This window comes from Populus alba, chromosome 10 (assembly GCF_005239225.2).
Source record: "Populus alba chromosome 10, ASM523922v2, whole genome shotgun sequence".
Taxonomy (NCBI): domain Eukaryota; kingdom Viridiplantae; phylum Streptophyta; class Magnoliopsida; order Malpighiales; family Salicaceae; genus Populus; species Populus alba.
The window spans coordinates 4,070,860-4,089,636 of record NC_133293.1 but is presented as its reverse complement, the minus strand read 5'-3'; the positions used below and the strand labels follow the sequence as shown (position 1 = coordinate 4,089,636).

General features: G+C 32.1%; 2 protein-coding genes across 4 annotated transcripts; one reads left to right on the top strand and one right to left on the bottom strand.

Moving 5' to 3' along the window:
• Positions 1 to 7,469: 7,469 nt before the first annotated feature.
• LOC118034523 (large ribosomal subunit protein uL14mz) lies at positions 7,470 to 9,898 on the bottom strand. 3 transcript variants are annotated; one of them, XM_073412117.1, is made up of 4 exons: positions 9,697 to 9,898; positions 8,634 to 8,725; positions 7,832 to 8,207; positions 7,470 to 7,633 (listed from the first exon to the last, which is right to left on the bottom strand). In XM_073412117.1, the coding sequence occupies exons 1-3, from the start codon at positions 9,728 to 9,730 to the stop codon at positions 7,833 to 7,835; spliced, it is 501 nt and encodes a 166-aa protein (XP_073268218.1). In that variant the 5' UTR covers positions 9,731 to 9,898; the 3' UTR covers positions 7,470 to 7,633; position 7,832. The 3 variants fall into 3 exon arrangements, with proteins under 3 accessions (XP_073268218.1, XP_073268219.1, XP_034895739.1); XM_073412118.1 differs by having other exon boundaries at positions 7,470 to 7,499; XM_035039848.2 differs by having other exon boundaries at positions 7,470 to 8,207; positions 9,697 to 9,897.
• Positions 9,899 to 12,071: 2,173 nt separating this feature from the next.
• Positions 12,072 to 13,552, top strand: LOC118034524 (transcription termination factor MTERF15, mitochondrial). The gene has a single exon (XM_035039849.2). It carries the CDS (start codon positions 12,130 to 12,132, stop codon positions 13,261 to 13,263), a length of 1,134 nt encoding a protein of 377 aa, XP_034895740.1. The 5' UTR covers positions 12,072 to 12,129; the 3' UTR covers positions 13,264 to 13,552.
• The last annotated feature ends 5,225 nt before the right edge of the window (positions 13,553 to 18,777 follow it).

Sequence of the window (18,777 nt, the reverse complement as noted above, 5' to 3'; positions counted from 1 at the left end):
GTAAAACCATACGAGGAACTTTCGAGAATAGTTCTAAAGGTCTACCGGCCAAGATGGTCTGAGAAATCTGGAGATAAAGAAATCAGTGGAAAACTCGATAGCGATATGATATAGGTGACAGAAATACCATAAGAAAAAGTAGAGTTCTTTGGGGAATAATGCAGCAGGTTTGAATGTGAAAAGGTGAATAAAAAGGTATTTGGGATGGATGTTTAAACTTTGAAAACAAAAGGAATTCATATCATAGTTGAAAAGAAGGTGGTCTTGAAGGCTAAAAGTTTACCTTTTGCCTAAAGATCAAGGGTGTTATTAAGAACAATATCTTGAGCAAGAGGAGGTAATTCATTTGCTGGGAATTATGTTTCAGGTGGAGGAGGAAGCCATAAGAATCAATGGGAGTAATGTTTGTAATTTGGGTGGTCAGGCAAGCATGTCTGGGATCAAGTTCTTCTTGTCTTTTATATGCTCAACGATGAAGGTGTACTTGGAAAACCACTTAGCTAATCGCAAAAGTTGTGGATGAGAAAGCATCTTTCGCTTAAACTGTAACATTTTTGGAAATGAGGAACAATCCATGACAATTGTGAAGTGATAAGCTGCCAGGTAAAACTCAAACTTTTGGATGCCATACTTTACAGCTAAGATTTCCTTGAAAGTATATTGGTAGTAGATTTCTGACTCTTTGAAAAACCCACTTTTATAGCCACATTTATTGTGGTAGCCATCTTTGTCTTCGAGGAGTACAACACTCCCTAACTGGTCACTTAAATCAATTTAGAGTATGCGTTGTCCTGTTGATGAAATGACTAAAATAGGTAATTTTTTTGTGGTTGTCTTTAATTGTTTGACAGCTTGAGTCTGATTTTTTATCCAAGGAGCAACATCTTTCTTTAGCATGAGTTGAAGTGGCATTGTCATCTTTACAACTCTTGGGATAAAATTTCTAAGATATTGAACAATTTTCAAAAACTGTTGAACTTGCTTTCTTGTGAATGAGCTATCTGAAAACTTTTAAAGTTCTTCAGCAATATAGGTGCCAGATATATAAAGACCATCTTTGAAGATCATACTAGTAAACTTTATTTTCTATTGACAGATGAGCATCTTGCTTTCAGAAAGCATGATACCATGATGGCGAACAATATCTCCAAATTGCTTTAATAAAGTAGTATATGACTTCTCATCTTGTGAGAAAAGTAACACATCATCAATGTAGATTAAAGCGGATTGAAGCATGGGCTCAAATACTTTAATCATGACCTTTTGAAATAATGAGGGTGTTACTTTTATTCCAAAGAGCATGACTCGCCATTGATAATGATAATCTGGCATGCAGAAACCTGTTTTATATATGTTTTTAGGATGAAGTAAATCTCAATCCTCACCATTATCAACCACATATTCATTCTCCAAGCATAAGTGGTTACTTTACACTAAAAGTAAAATGGCAAGAAAGAAATTGAGCTCATGTTTCAATCCGTTTTAATCTACATTAATGATGTGTTATTTTTCTCATAAGATGAGGAGTCACATTCTACTTTATTAAAGCAATTTGCAGATATTGTTCACTACCATGGTATCATATTTTTTAAAAGCAAGATGCTCATCTGTAAAAAGAAAATAAAATTTATTTGCATGATCTTCAAAGATAGTGCTTATACACCTAGCGTCCATATAATTGAAGAACTCCAAAAGTTTTCAGTTATCCCTTTCACGAGAAAGGAAGTCCAACAGTTTTTGAGAATTGTCTAATATCTCATAAATTTTATCCCTAGAGTTGTAAAGATGACAATGCCACTTCAACTCATGCTAAAAAAAGTTAATGCTCCTTGGACAGAAAAGTAGGCACAAGCTGTCAAATAATTAAAGATAGCCATGAAAAATTTACCTATTTTAGTCATTTCATCAACAAGACAGCACATACTCCAAACAGATGCAAGTGACAAGTTTTGGAGTGTTGTACTCCTCGAAGACAAAGATGGCCACCAAAATAAATGTAGATATAAAAATAGGTCTTTTAAGGAGTCAGAAACCCACTACCACTCTACTTTCAAGAAAATCTTAGCTGTAAAATATGTCATCTAAAAGTTTGAGTTCTACCTAGCAGCTTATCACTTCACAGTTGTCATGGATTATTCCTCATTTTCAAAAATATTACAGTTCAAGCAAAAGATGCTTCCTCATCCACAACTTTTGCGATTAGTTAAGTAGTTTTCCAAGTACACCTTCATCGTCAAGCATATAAAAGGCAACAAGAACTTGATCCCGGACATGCTTCCCGACCACCCAAATCACAAACATTACTTCCATTGATTCTTATGGCTTCCTCCTCCACCTGAAACAGAATTCCCAGCAAATGAATTACCTCCTCTTGCTCAAGATATTGTTCTTAACAACACCTTTAACCTTCAGCCAAAAGACAAACTCTTTAGCCTTCAAGACCACCTTCTTCTTAACTATGATATGAATTCTCTTTGTTTTCAAAATTTAGGCATCCGTCTCAAATATCTTTTCATTCACCTTTTCACATTCAAACCTGCTGGATTATTCCCCAAAGAACTCTACTTTTTCTTATGATATTTATTGCACCTGTACCATATCGCTATCAAGTTTCCCACTAATTTCTTTATCTCCAGATTTCTCAGAACATCTTGGTCGGCGGACTCTTTAAACTATTCTTGAAAGTTCCTTGCATGGTTCTACAACCCCCCACAATGGATCTCTCTTCTCCAACAGGAAAAATCCAAATGGCCTAATGCATAGACCTATTGGATTGAAGTATACTGCAGTACACTTCATAATAAATCTGTTAAGCAAGCTTTTGCCTATTTGTTCTCTATTTTCCTATTTTACATGCCCTTCAAAGCCTTAACAGACAATTTGATTATGAGTTTTCCCCGGGCTGCAATATACAGCACCCATCCATACTCCATGTATGACAACCCCTTAACTAACCTCCAAGACATCAAGACATTGCAAAAAACAATATGCCTTAAGAACAACATAATTCCTAATGAAATATGACCTAAAGGATAAGATCCAAACGAAAAAATTGACTATGATCTGTATGATCTTCAATATTATGCTCATCCTCATGACTTGAAGATGCAGTACCGCAATAAATAAGTCCAACAGATAATTTTGGGAATACCAAAACTTCTAGAACCCATGAGATGGACATGCTTGCCAAAGATGACTATATGTTGGCCCTACAAGTGCAAACTATTTATGATCAGGATAACCTTTCATATTAGAATTTCTCTCCAGATCATGAACCTATTATCAGCAGATATTAATATGTGTACTAGCTTGTCATTTTTGTTTAGTGTTTATCATGTCATAAGTCATTTAAAATAAGTGTCATGTGAGTGTGCTTTAGTTAGTGTTTACTGATGTAATAAGTGATGTAAGCAAAAGTCTCTAAGTAGTATATATAGAGGCTATGTGTAATGTTTTAAGGTAGAACCTTAAGGGGGTAGAACCCAAAGGAAAAGCCTCTTAAATAAAGAATATGTTTTCCTAATTCTCTATTCTCCAAGTCCCTTCTCCCTTTACATAATATCTCAAAGTAAATTAGAAGCTTTTGTTATCATCTAAAGAGACATAACACTCCAGTGAGTAGTTGCTAAATGCCTAGAGTTGGTCATGTTATCACTCTATCACAATATATGACTCTACATAATAAGTCAAGTTAACAAGTTATAACTTGTCAAGTCATGCAGAGAAAGAAGAGAGAGAGCGCGCGAGTGAAAAGTGTGTGTGTGTGTGTAGAGAGAGAGAGAGAGAGAATAAACTAAAACAAATATGTAAATCAATGAAGAAAAAACACTTAGCATTAGGAACAAGTCATGGTGGGCTGCATTATCTATTTATTTTTCCATTTTGGCCATCAAGTTTTTAAGCTTAGCAATTCCACCCTCAAAAGATACAATACCATGGTGTTTTTTTATTATTAATAATTTTTTTCTATTTGCATTATCTCATGTGTTGAGTTTTGATGGATATTCCAATATGAATTGGGTTATGATTTTGCAAAATCATGATTTAATTAGGGTTGAAAATATAAATTATAAAAATGAGAACCATATTTGACAAAGAAAAAAAATTACCTACTTAGATTTAGTAGGGAAACTTTAGTTTGACCTCTCAAATTTTAATTTTCCCATCATTAGGTGTTTGTTGTTATGGGAATTCATGTTTTGATATCAAACTTTATCTTATTTACATTTCAATTCTTGTGTATTGAGAGAGGTGACATAAAGTTGTTGGAAAATTTTAAGGAGAGAAAATGCTCGAGTGACCACATTTCAACTACAAAAAATATCAATCTTTGTATCAATTAATTCATCTTCTCGAGTGGAGTTTAATAAAGATGATGTTTCCTTATAAACATGTCAGAAAAGTATATCATGGTCCGTTAAGTTTTTTATTTGTAAATCATTATAGAAAAAACATTGTATAATTGATTCATTATGGACCACGTTATTCATTTTGAATAGTGCATTTTTTTTCCATTTCAACCATCAAGCTTATAATCTTTGCAATCTCATCCTCAGAAGTTACAATACCATGGTTTTTTTTTCATTTCAATTTGCATTTTCTTGTATATGATGAGTTTTGATGGATATTCGAATATGAATTAGTCTTTGATTTTGCAAAATTAGGATTTAATTTTTGTTAAAAATACAAATTATAAGAACAACGATTAAATTTGATAAACAAAAAAATCCTCATTTAGATTTGTAGTGGAAAACTTCAATTTGATCTCTCAAATTTTAATTTTCTATTATTTGATCCATGTTATTCTAAACATTTATGTTTCGATACCAAACTTGATTTTCTTTAAGAATTGGTCATTGTGTTTGAGCGAGGAAAGAGAAAGACATTGCTGAAAATTTTTGTGAGCAAAAATGCTTGGATGACCATATTTCAGCCACCAAAATAATTAACCTTTATGTCCGTCTTCTCGAATGGAGTTCAATTGAGGTGGTGTTTTCTTATAAACTAAAATAATACATTAGGGTCCATTAAGTTTTTTTTATTCGTAAATCATTATAGAAAAAACATTTTAGCACTAAGAATAATTCATTATGGACTACCTTCTTCATTTTGAATATTGTGATTTTTTTTCCATTTCAACCATCAAAATTTTATCGTTTCAATTTCATCCTCAAAAGTTACAATACCATCATTTGTTTATTCATTTCTTTCAATTTGTGTTAAATTGCATGTGTTAAGTTTTGATGGATATTCAAATATGAATTAGTCTTTGGTTATGCAAAATCAAGATTTAATTAGGATTGGAAATAAAAACTATAAAAATAAGAATCATATTTAACAAAAGAACAGAAAATGCCCTATTTAATTTTTCATAGAAAACTTCAGTTTAATCCCTCAAATTCAATGGTCCTTTTTGTTTTGAAAATCCAAACTTCATTTTCTTCAGGTTTATGTCCTTGGTTGTTGAGAGATGTGAGAGAAAGTTGATAAAAAAACTTCAAGGAGAGAGAAAATGCTTGAATTATCATAATCTAGCCATCAAAAAAATCAATCTATGTCAATAGACTAGATTTCAACGGAGGTTGTGTTTCCTTATAAACATGCCAAGAAAAAGCAATCGGGATCTATTAAGTTTTTGTATTCCTTTAATTTGTTTTTAATTATTAGAGGGTGTTTTGATGTTAGAAAAAAATTTATTAAGGTTCTTAAATTTTTATAAGATTTTTTAGGTATTTTTAGGTGAAACCAAGTTGAAAAACTAGTTCTTGTGGTCCAAATACCTGGACCACGATTTTCTAATAAAATATATCTAACAGATGATAAGTTACTAGCCATAACAGACAACTTCTCGGTTATAAAAAAAAAAAAAACAAAAACAAAAATTAAAGCAAGCCAAAGACCTCTTAGATGCATGGGCATAAGCTACCAAGCCCATCACGCCTTGGTTTTTTTATGATAGGTCATGCTTTATGATTCAAAGAGATAGCCTATCCTAGCTCTCTCTTCTTCTTTTTTTTAGATTATTTTTTAAAATATTGATTAATGTCATCTCTCTTATTTTTCAAAACTATTTGGTTTAACTTTATTTTTAAATAGTGATTGATTTTTTTTACAAGTTTAAATAATTTAAAGGGATTCGTATAATTTGTCTCCAAACTTTTTCCTCATATTTTATATAAATTAGTTATATTTATATGATGCATTTACAAAAATATTATTAGCAACAACAATTAGCATCTAAGATAAAATAAATGAAAACAGCAGCCGATGTAAAATATTTCACGTGCATCTATTTTTTACTTTTACTATATAAAAAAAAAAAAAGTTTCTTGTTTGAGTATTTTGTTACCTATGGCAACTATTTCTCAATTTATCAGTCCATATAATTTTTAATTTATTTTATAAAACATAAACATTATATTTTCCTTTCTCCATTTATAAAAATAAATAAATATATATATATATATATGTGTGTGTGTGTGTGTGTGTGTGTGTGTGTGTGTGTGTGTGTGTGTGTGATGCATAAAAATGCATCCCTGACTTAGTCATTCATTTAGAAATTAATGCTACAAGTTTACATAAAACTACATTAATCTTAGTAAAAGATGTTTTAGATGTGCATGGTTCTAAGTTAATGCCAAAGAAAAACAGATATTGGTTATAGCTTTTCTTGCTATGATCCAGACAAGGTGTTACTTGTGTGTGGGTGTGTCTAGAATTTCCTAAAACCAAAATGGTTGTGAATGATGCTAATTGCTAGTTGTCAGGAAACTTCTTCAAGCTACGGCTTCTTATCAATTATTTCTCAATCAGGAGTTTTTATTTTATCTTATTCATTCATATTTACTAGGTTTCAAATATTAATTTAATGTTTTTTCAAGCAAACAAAAAACACTACTAAAAGCAATAGTTGTCAGACTACATGTATTACTTGAACAACACATTAAAATTGATATTATTTACATGTTTCAAGAAAATGAAAACAGCATATTAAAATAAAAATGGAAGTCATATTATATTAATAAGTGATTATCAATAAAGACAATGGAGAATGAAGGTGATTACTTTTTAAATAGATGGAAGATGGAGGTGATTACTTTCTAAATGCTGAAGATATTTCTGTAAAAACAATAATGCTAAATCTTATTCAAAATATTCCCTGAGAACAGTTGTAGAAAAAATCTCAACCATTGAATTTGTGGGATCCATCCATGAGATTCCCTCACAGGGTTGGGCTTGCAATGGGGGGGCAATTTTTCATTGAAGCATGGAAAAAAGATTTTGAACCAGTATGCATCTGAGAAAGATGTCCTAAAATTGACCCAGAAAGATCACAAGGTTCACAAATTCTAGCTCTGATGAAGTGTGTGTGTGTAGTGACGGAGAGTGTGTAGAGAGATTCAAGTTACAACCAGGTTGCTTAGTGACCCATTTGAGGATTTGCGAAGCTAGCCTCTCATGGACAGGAAGAATAAAAACTTGCCTTGATTCATTAGTTTCTTGTAAGAAAAACAAGATGTTAAAGACTCGCCACTTTCTTTTTTGCAGTTCAGTTGCTAAAGAGCCATGATTCCACAGTTTAATCATGCTGCAGTGCTCAGTGTCCAGCACTTCAATTAGGACAGGAAGGATCCTAATGCAAATTAAATCCAGGGGCAAAACAATGACTTTTGCTGCGATAACTAGTTGCTCAGCACTGGATGCCATAACATTCTCCATGAAAGTATAGAACAATTTTGTTCTCTTTTAAAAACTCTACCCATTTACCTTTTTTTTCTAAATGAAAAATTCTACCAGATGTCTAGAACATAGAAACCAAAGTAATCCATACCTCAGGCAATATGCTCTGCCAGAGCAAGGATCTTGACATGCTTTTTCTTCCTCAACTCATGTGGAACTGGCCCAAAAACCCTGCTCCCCACTGGCTGGCCTTGCTTGTCAATAATCACTACTGCATTATCATCGAACTTGACCTCACTCCCATCACAACGGCCACGCTGCATTGCAGCACGCACTACAACACCTCGCACAACCGCGCCTTTCTTCACTTTTCCATTTGGAGCAGCTTCCTTTACAGAGGCAATGATGGTGTCCCCCAATCTTGCCCCTTTCCTCCCCTTCAAAGGTTGAATGCACATCACCTTTTTTGCTCCTGAGTTATCCACAACCTTGAGAACAGTCCTCATCTGTATGAAAGTTCTTTGATGCTGTAAAAGTGTAGCAGGACATTCAGACCATGATCATGAGGAAGATAACAGAGAAGCAAATTAACTGATCCTAGCAATAACTGATAATGCTAGGCATTGGTTGAGATAATCTACGTCCCTCAACATGCAAGAAACGCCTTGTTTTAAGTACTCTCGAGGAAAACTAGGCACAATTGTAAGTCTCTTGAATCGAAGGGAGAGAAACATGGCTTTTTCAGGAGAACAAGTCTAGCAGCCATTCACATAGAAAATAGCAGAACTCCTTCACGATTTCAGAACCCAGTAAAAAAAGCCATTTTACTTGACAGTTTCTTGCACATCTAAATGCAACCTTTTCAAGTATATAGGAAATATACCTCAGGTTTCTGATACTTCCATGATAGAAGACACTTGATTAAATCAAAGTACATAGAGAAATAATCTGACCTGAGATAAGAAATTGCTCCATGTCATTTGAGTGGCTGTGCTCAGTAAATTAGAAACATTGGTACCAAGGCCCCTGAACAATGAACAGTCCCCTAGTTTTGTTCCAGTACATCATACAAAAAATATAGTAAGTGGATACATAAAATTTTGTTACTTAATCATGCAAACTAAACTAAGTTCTCGGTTTTCATGAAAAGAAATCAAGGAAATAGCATCACCAAGAAGTTAAAATAATTAAACAAGTACAAAAAATGCTCAAGAAAGCTAAAAAATATCCATATTTGGCTGGCTGTCTCATGCGTAATTTATTTTCATATCTACTTGGCAAGAAAAAAAAAAATTAAGGAGCAAGCCATCACTACTCCATACCAAATGAACCAATAATTTTCCATGCTATTATAGCTCAAGTGAATAACTGTGTGACAGTTACAGTAAATACAGCCTTGGGAAGTTATAGAACATGGCAGACTTTCATTGTTCTTAAAATGTAACAAAGCTGTCCAACACAAATCGTCCTTAAGCATCACTATTATGATCCCCCAAATCCAAGTGCCCCGTGTTGCACGAGGTGAAATAAAGCTACATCATAATTCCACTAACTGCAGCATTCTATGTATCATGGTAACTTTAGGACTTCAAGTACATATTTCTAATACATCCAACCAACATGAAGAAGTTGAAAAGGAATCAATTTAGGACTTCAAGGTCTCCATTATCGAAACCTAAAACCCAAGCTAAATGTCTCCTAAGGATACCTAATTCAACTGAAAACAAGCAGACAACTTATAGTCTCATCAAAAAGCTTAAGATGCACACAACCCAAGCCTTTTGAGCTTCAGATAGCTGCTTGCCTTGAGCATGGATTTGAATCTAAAACCCCCAGAGTAAAAAAAAAACCTACAAAGACATGTTGAATCCTAATATTGTATATTCTCCTAAAATGAACATCCAAGCTCCACAGAAAATCAAGCTATAAAAAATGTGCACAACACCGCACCACAGAAACTCGCATAAATGAAATGAAAGAAAGGAAACCCTAACAGAGTAATAGGGATTCACGCACCACGAGAGCATTTAGAAACGAAACTGGCAGCCATTTCTCTAAAAATCTGGGGCTCAAACGAGGAGAAGACAAGGTTGCCGAAAGTTACAGTGATGGCTGCTTGGAATGTGAAGTGTCTGTTTAGAGTACAGAAAGGGAGGGTTTCTCCGTTCTTTTATTTATTTCTTTCTTTCTTCTGCAGTGTTTTGAACTTGGACTAGGTCTAGGCCCCTCCCTACCAATAAAGCATATTATAATTATAATTATAATTATAATTAAAAAAAAAAAAAAAAAAAAACGCAAAGCCATGTGGATAAAGTAATGCAGCTAAATTCATTGTTCTGCAATCAGCAGTGTAATTTTATTTTTTTTTTTCGGTTAAAAATAATTTATCTTGATTGAGTTCTTATTATAAGTAACCCATATTATGCGGGGGGTTGATCTAAATTTTTTCAAAGAAAAAAAATAATATTTAAATAATAATAATCCAAGATAAATCAGTTAAATTTATTAAAGCATAACTCGAGATATAAAATCAAAACAACACATGGAAAGAAAAATAAAAAAAATCATAAAGTTCAAGATCTAATAACTTAATATAAAAAAATAATCAAAAAACATAATGGCAAAGAAGAAAACCCGAGTCAACTCGATCTAACTTGATAAACTCACAACCGCTATATAAGATTGGAATTAAAAAAAAAATTCAAAAGAAGTACCTAGCAAAAACAACAAAGTTCAACAAAAAAACTTCAAAAAAAAAAAAAACTGAGCTAACTCGAGTTAACTTTACCAATTCGCTATTATAATAACCAAATAAAAAAAAAACAAAACAAAAAAAATTACAAAGTTCAAGGGCAAATTAAAAATAAAACAAACTCATAAACAAATCAAGGAAATAAAATCAAACTCCCAAAAGAAGCACTTAGCAAAAAATACCAAAGTTAAATAAATAATAAAAAAAAAACTTAATAAGAAAATACAAGTTAACTCAGGTTAACTTTACCATCTCGTACTCAGGATAATTCATCATGTACTAATATGTGCAGCTATTTTTAAATAATATTTAATAAAACAAGCTCAAGGATCAATAATTCATGAGACTCAAATTATCCTGTAAAAGGTTGACAAGATAAATTCAAAAAGAAAGATCTCAAATCATAAAAATAAAATAATAATAATAATAATAAGGACTAAATCATGCACAAAAATAATTGAAAGAAACTAATTAGGGATTAAAATGAAAAACAAAATAAATAAATAAATAAACTAAAAAATTAAGGACCAAAATTGAAAACCAAATAAAATTAAATTAAACTACCTAGGACAATATATATATATATATATATATATATATATATATATAATGAAAAAGATAAAGAAATAGCAATCAAAAGAATGAGTACTATATTGGATAAAAAAAATATAATGAGATTAATGAGGGATGAAATTAAAAACAAAATAAACTTAAAGAAGCATCAAATTTAATAAAAATAAAAATAAAAAATAAGGATCAAATAAAAAATAAATACAAATACAAATTGAATGACATAATTGATTTTTTAAAAACTCTGCACGAATACCAAAGCCTAGGAAAGAGAAAATAATGGGAGAAGAGAAAAGATCAATTGTCATTGAACCGCTACTCAAATGACAAAATTTGTCACCCTAATAGATGTGACAAAATCACCCTATAGCGCACCTTCCCTATCAGGCGAGTAAGTGATTGACTTTTTTTGCCACTATAATGGCCCCCATGCGCTACAAGAATGGGGGGATTATTATAAAATTATTTGTGGATCCCTCATATATTTTTCTAATCATTTTATTTAATATTTGAATTGTAGATTTACATTGTAAGATATCGAGTCAATACTAAATATACATGTTTTTTTTCTTTAAAATTTGAGAAGAATAAAAAAAACATTTTAAAAATTCTTTATTAAAAAATTTAAAAATATATTTTTATTTATATAAAAACGATAAAATTTTAAAATTTTTCATACATATTTTATAACCATAATAGTTTTGTAGATTGTTAAGTTTTTTAATAACCATAATAGTAGAATGGATAGAAGACAATATCTCTTAGAAAAATCAGTCAAAAGTAACGGATTTGAAACGCCATCTTCAAATTCAATAAATGGAAGAACAAATGACATCAACATCTGTGCCGTTGATGACCTATAATTTTCATGGAAAATCCTCACTTTATGGCCAAGAATCCTTTCAAAGGTCTACATTTTGGTGACTTTTTCACCTTATCTTAAAGAAAAGAGAAACAGAAGAGGATTGGTTTGTGGGTCTGACATGTCCATCGACACCGATTCGCCCCGTTCTCTGCTGATATGTCCTAAACGTGTAGAGGTAGAGCTGTAAAATCAAGATTGAAAGAGAGGTAAGTAGCTTTGTATTCCTCAAGCTTCATTTCCGTTGTTTGAATCCACATGCAGAATGTTAGGGAGTTCTGTAAGAGCTTCAACAAATCATAGACAACACTATTTTCTCGAAAACCCTTCGTTATTATCATCTCTTAGACACGTCTCATCAAGCAAAAGCAATGGAAATGCAAATCGACACTCATTTACTGTTTCTTACCTCGTTAACAAATGTGGGTTTTCTCTCAAATCTGCATTAGAAGCTTCTAAACGTGTCCATTATGAAATCCCACATAAACCCGATTCTTTACTTAGCTTCTTCAAGGACCATGGCTTCTCAGAGAACCAAACTTTAAAACTTACCAGAAAATGCCCTGAACTGCTTTTGTACAATCCTGACAAAACCCTTTTACCCAAACTTGAGTTTTTGTATTCTAAAGGTGTTTCAACCGCTGATGTTGCTAAAATCATATCCTTCTACCCTTGGATTTTGAGATGCAGCTTAGAAAACCAGCTAGTCCCTACTTTTGATTTTTTGAAAAATTGGTTCCCAAATGATACCATTGTTCAAGTATTCAAAAGTACTCCTCTTGTTCTTCAACTTAATCCTGTTACTGTGAAATATATTTCCCAGATTTTGCGAGATAATGGAGTGCCTGACAAGAATATTGTTATGCTAGTTCGTAGCCACCCTAAAACATTGTTGTTGAGTCCAAAGAAATTTAACATGGTGCTGTGCAAAGTGAGGAAAATGGGATTAGATCCTTGCAAGACTCAATTTGTCGTTGCGATCCTAGCATTGACGTCCATGAGCAGATCCACATGGGAAAAGAAAATTGATGTATATAGGAGATGGGGTTTGTCCCATGAAGAGATTCTTGCAGCATTTGCAAAGTCTCCATGGTTTATGACCCTATCTGAAGAGAAAGTTGTGGCAGTGATGGATCTTTTTGTCAACAAATTGGGCTGGGAATCTTCTTTTATTGCCAAAAACCCAACACTTGTCTCGTATAGCTTGGAAAAGAGGCTCACTCCAAGGGCTTTGGTTTTGCAATTTCTAGTGTCTCAAGGTTTGATTGAGAAGAGTTTCAGAAGCACTACATTCTTCATTGCATCTGAAAATAAGTTCCTGCAGCAGTTCATAAATCAGCGTGCTGAATCTACCCAGATATTGAAACTGTACCAGGAGAAATTGAATCTTTCAAGATAAAGGATCATAGATGAAAAGGGTACCGTGGTTTTCTAGCAGTTCTAAGCTCTTTCACGTTTTAATCACAGTCACCACACTTTTCCTGTGATTGTTTCAACTGATCTAATCGTGTCCTTTGTTTCTAATTTCACCATTTGATTTGGATGGAAAGGATAGATCGAGGTCTTGCAGTTCTAAACTCTTATTATTTTTCTTGATTTAATTCTAGTTGTAAAAGTACTGTAAATGAGTTATTGAATTCTTTGTTTTCATCCAGATTGAATCTTATGCTCAACAAGGTCATCCATCATGATTGAATAACAATCCCTTCCCTGTCTTGTGTGAACTTAATGATTGTTTTTATGTGGTCACGTTTGTGAATGTAGTGGAAAAATCCACACATATGTTTATATGGTCTGTAGACTTGAGGAATATTTCGGCTTCTGCAAGGCACTCTGCTTGATGGAAATTGCTCTGAGATTTCAAAGATAACGGTGCAACCTTCTTTCTTTGGATTCTTGCTTTCTCATACTTGTGAGAAACTTCTTGTAATGGTGGAACTCAATTGTACTTGATTCTTACAGAAAAATTGTGGATGGATACTGTGCAGAGACACTTTTTTTGCTATATTATTTTGGTGGTGGGCGAGTAATGAAATTGGGAAACCACTAGCAAGATATAGCAGACATTCTCCGGGATTATTTCTTGATATAACTTGGGAAACTAATGCACAGTTGTTTCAATTTAGTTAATTTTGTATTTGGAAGCTTTCTTACTAAAATCCTTTGCTGCCATTGAATAATTACGAGTATGGCTTCATTTTACCTGGATATTGATCTTTCTGCGGCTTTTATTATTTGTGTAAATGAATCTCAGGATGTTATTGAGGCTTGATTGGTGCACGCTCGGTACCCTCCTTTTGGTACCCTTTGGATAGACCGATTCAAATAATAAAAAGGTTTAGGTTTGCGATTCAACCACATGTACAGGAGTGATGCAGTAGGATTGCTTTGCTGAGCAACTGAGAGAGTCTGAGAAGAATGACTTCCCTGCCGCAAAGCCACAGTTCCTCTGTAAATGCATGTGGCAACTTGGTTTGATGTTGAAAGTTGACGGAAAAATGAATAAAATAGCTCGTGACTGGAAGATCCAAAGAACAAGTTGCGAGGGATCTTGTCAATAGATCGGGCTGGACACTTTTGTATGTTGCCAAAAACTCAGCTCTGGTGGCACTTGAGGTCTTGGTATAGTGGTGGAAGAGGCTTGTTTTTTTCTTTTGCACTAGGGTTTAAATCTTATTATGCATGCCTGTCACCCCCGCGGTGCCTTATATACTCACTGGATTTGCAGGATGTTCAGTGAACCGTGGAATTAGTCGTGGTACGCGTAAGCTGGTCCGGACACCCACTTAAATAAATAAAAAAAAATTCAGCTCTTATAACATTTAGCATGGAGAAAAGGCTCACCGTTAGGGCTTCAGTTTTGCAATTTTAGTTTCTCAAGTATGTTAAATAAGAGTTTCACAACCTAGATCCTAATTAATCTAGATTAACTGATCGGTTGCATGTTCATTAAAGATAAATACCTAAAAATATGCAAAAATGACTTTGAATGATCAATTGTTTTAACTATTCAAAGAATTGTATATAGAATTTAAATATATATCAAATTTGTAAATCATTCCCCTAATCATTGAAGTATATGTGTGATTCTCGTGTGATTCCCATAAGAAGAAGAAATTGGAGAAGAGTTTTCCTCCAATTCTTTTGCAAGACACGTGAAGCAATAGTTCTAATTACCGTCCACTCACATATATTTCTTTCATATTGTATTAAAGACGAATTTTCCTTCTAATTTCATACTCTCATGTGAAGAGCATGTTGTTGTTTTTTCAAAAATTTTGTTAGCTATATTTAACAAAATGATACAATTCAGAAATAATATTTTTATGGTACAATTGACAAAAAATAAAATACTTTGGTTGTGTCGTAAAGTTTGCCTTTCTTTTTAGTTTTTGGTCATGTTGTGAACTTTGTCGGTGTGACTGTGACTGTTTTTATGTGTTTACTTTTGTTGATAAAGCCACTTAAGAGAATCATTGAACATATGGAGAAACAAAGTTGGGTGATGTTTGGTTCTGGTTCTACTCCAAGGTAAGGTGCTGAGCTTGATGCCATTGTATTTGCTGTGAAATATTAAATATAATGGTTATTAAAATAATGACTTGCTTTCTCATGCTCTTGCACAGCTTCTTCTTGTATGGTGAAAACATGCTGTGCTTTTTAACATACATGGATCTTATAGATAGGGTCAGTAAAATAATCTGATTATTTAGAATATGCATTAAATTAATAAAAAATACAAACCCGGGAAATCAAACTAAAAACAGGTTACAAAATTTATATATAAAAAATCAGTTTGGCAGTTTCGTATTTTAAAAACCAAAAAAATTGAATCAAGATAAAAAAAAAAAAACATAAAAAAATAAATCATTTATTTTCTAATACATGTAAAAGATTCAAAGTGACTACTAAACTCTTTCATCGTTCATATAAACAGTGAAGGAGATATATATTTATTTTTTTGCATCTTCCTTTTTTTCTTTTACTTTCATCCTTTATTTTTTAATTTTATCCTTCAATATTTACTTGATTTTGAATTTGTGTTCATAAATTATTTTAGTTTGTTTTCTATAAAATTATCACAGTCTTAAACAAATGTCTTGACATTTGGTTTGTTCTTTATTTTATGATCATCTATTTTTATCATCATTGAATTAAGTAAAAATAGTTTTTAAAAAAATATATAAAGTTCTTATAGCCAATGGAGTCTATCACCCGAATCGTAAATTTGATGGGTTAAGTCGTGAAACTTAAGTTGATCCAATATGATGACATCTCAATATTTCAAAAAAAATATATAGTAATCTTGAAATTTTTTTTAAACCAAACCACGTTTTTTACCATTCATCCGAGTTGCCTTTGAACTCGCCAAGTTGATTGAGTTTGTCACATGGTCTAATTTTAAACTCGGGCTAGCCAAGAAGTATGGTCAAGAGGTTTCACGGTTGATTCGTTGGGTCAGGTTCAATAACAATGCCAAATAGTTTTCTATGACATGGACATATTTGTTTTATATTTTTTCGTATTCAAGCGGCAACATAGTGTGGCATTGTAAACTAGTAAATACTAAGTTTCTAAGAATGTAGTGCTTCAATTTATGTTAGTGGCATATTTGAGTTGTTAAATCCATCCATTTTGCCCCTAGCATAATGAAATAGTAATCCATCTTTTTACTTATTATCAGCTATATAGCTCTTAGTTTGGTTGTTGAAAATAATTGAAAAGAGAGTAGGTAGGAAGAGAAGGAGAGTACAATGAAAAACCATTCATGTATCATATCATATTACTTTTCTAAGAGAATAAGTCCTATGAAAACTTGGACTTGGACTTAGATAAAATACTCTCAACACATATATTTATACTAGTCCATAAATAATTCTAGATATTTAGATAATCTCATCATTAATGCTCTACATACATGATGTAATCCTGGCTACAACATGAAAGAATCCATTAGGAATGTCCATTGGATCTATTATAAGACCTAAATTGAAGTGGATTCAAAAAGAGTTCAATGAGCTCAGTTAAAAGACTTGGGTTAAAAAGGTATAAATTTGCTAGTCTAGACCCCTATCCACTTTTTTGGTCATATATGAAACTAACAAATAAATTTGGATGCTATTCTAATTGGATTGGAAACTAGACATATGTACCTTTTTAACTATATATAATAGGTCATCTAATTCATCTGTATGAGAGAAAATGACATGCTTGAAGTTGAGCCTAGAATCTGTCAGCAAAGTGCAAAAAAATAAAATAAAAACATTGTTTTTTTAAGAGTTATGGATTCCATTCACTACAAAAAGTCTTTAATGCTATTGAAAACTTATGTGGCAGCCTTTGATTACTTATTTTACAAGGATTGCATATCAAACAAGAAGAACTAATTGGTTAGAAATTAGTTCTTATTTTATATGGCATTAAGCTTTTGTTCAATAAGGATTCTTCAACAATTATCTCTCTTGGTTATTTTTCACTATCATATGTACAAAGGGTGAAAAATAATCTTAAACTATTGTTTTATTTATTTTTATTATTTTAAACCTTATTTTAACTAGCTTGTGCTTTATTTAAATTGGGTGCATGTCTAACCCATTAGTTTTAGGGTTTTCTTATAAATACTCTTATATAAGGATTTTATTAAATCTTGACAATAATAACAAAGTTGTTGTATATTGTATGTGATGAGTGATTCTTATATGTTGGTTCTTGATTGAACTACTCAAACTAATTTAAAGATTGATCAATCTTCACGGTGTTTTCTATACTTCTTGTTTGCGTCTCGATATAGGCATAAGGTGAGGGTGGTCTTCTTTATAGTTTTGGTTCTTCATAACAAGGTTCATACTAGGTCAAACTCAAATTCAAACATGATCTTATCTTTCTTGGGAGGAAGTCAATTTGTCTATGGATTTGCGGATCTTTATATTTATAGAGTCTGCATCAATACATGTATTGAAAAAAACTAAAAGTACATTTTAGATATAGAATTCAAAATTAATCCTAACACTTTTCCTTTGATGAGAATCAATAAGCAACACTAAAGGATCTATTAGAGGTGTCGTTTAAGCTTATTACAAGGCCAATAGACAAGAAGATCATATATGCATTTAATGGCAGAATTCAAGATATTTGGGCCAAGTCAAGTGTTAAGATGATTTTAAGAAATGATAAGACTTTAATTTATATATTTCACATAAGAGGAGTTCAGAAAGTATAGTAGTTTATGGATTGGGCAAGAAATCTTGGTAGCTTGCAGACTAGATAAGAAGAAGTAGTTTTGAGCTAATTTTTTCTAATGTATAGTTTTATGCTAACTAGTATAACTTTTGATTCAACCATTGGTTCAAGTTGGAATTTGTCCAGAAGATTCTAAAGGTCTTATTTTCTATAAGTTTAAAATTTCATAATGATCAGACATCTAGAAGGCTTTGTAATAAAGCTAAAAAGCTACTATGTGAGAAATACATTATTTTTCTAATTGGTTTATAATTATTTTTTCTATTTTATTTAAAACTCTTTTGTTATTTTTTTAGCTTGTTTAAGACTTTTTACCTAGTATAATAGAGTTATTTAAATTGTATTTAGGTTTTTTTAGGAGATTTAGAAATAATATTGTCTTTATGGAACTCATCCTTATACTTCAATTTATTGATTCTTTATAATCAATGAGTTGGGGTTTTTTGTAAACACCTAAAAAAAAAAAAGAGAACTAAAGCGGAAATGACTCCACCATCGCTACCAATTTTTGAATCAGCAACGGCACAGTTTTTGGCTGTCGATTTCTAAATCGACAACAATGCAATTTTTTAGCTATCGATTTATGAATCGGTAGTGGCATAGTTAGTTATCAATTTCTGAATCGACATTGACGTAGTTTTGCTGTCGATTTTTGAATCGACAGCGAAAAATT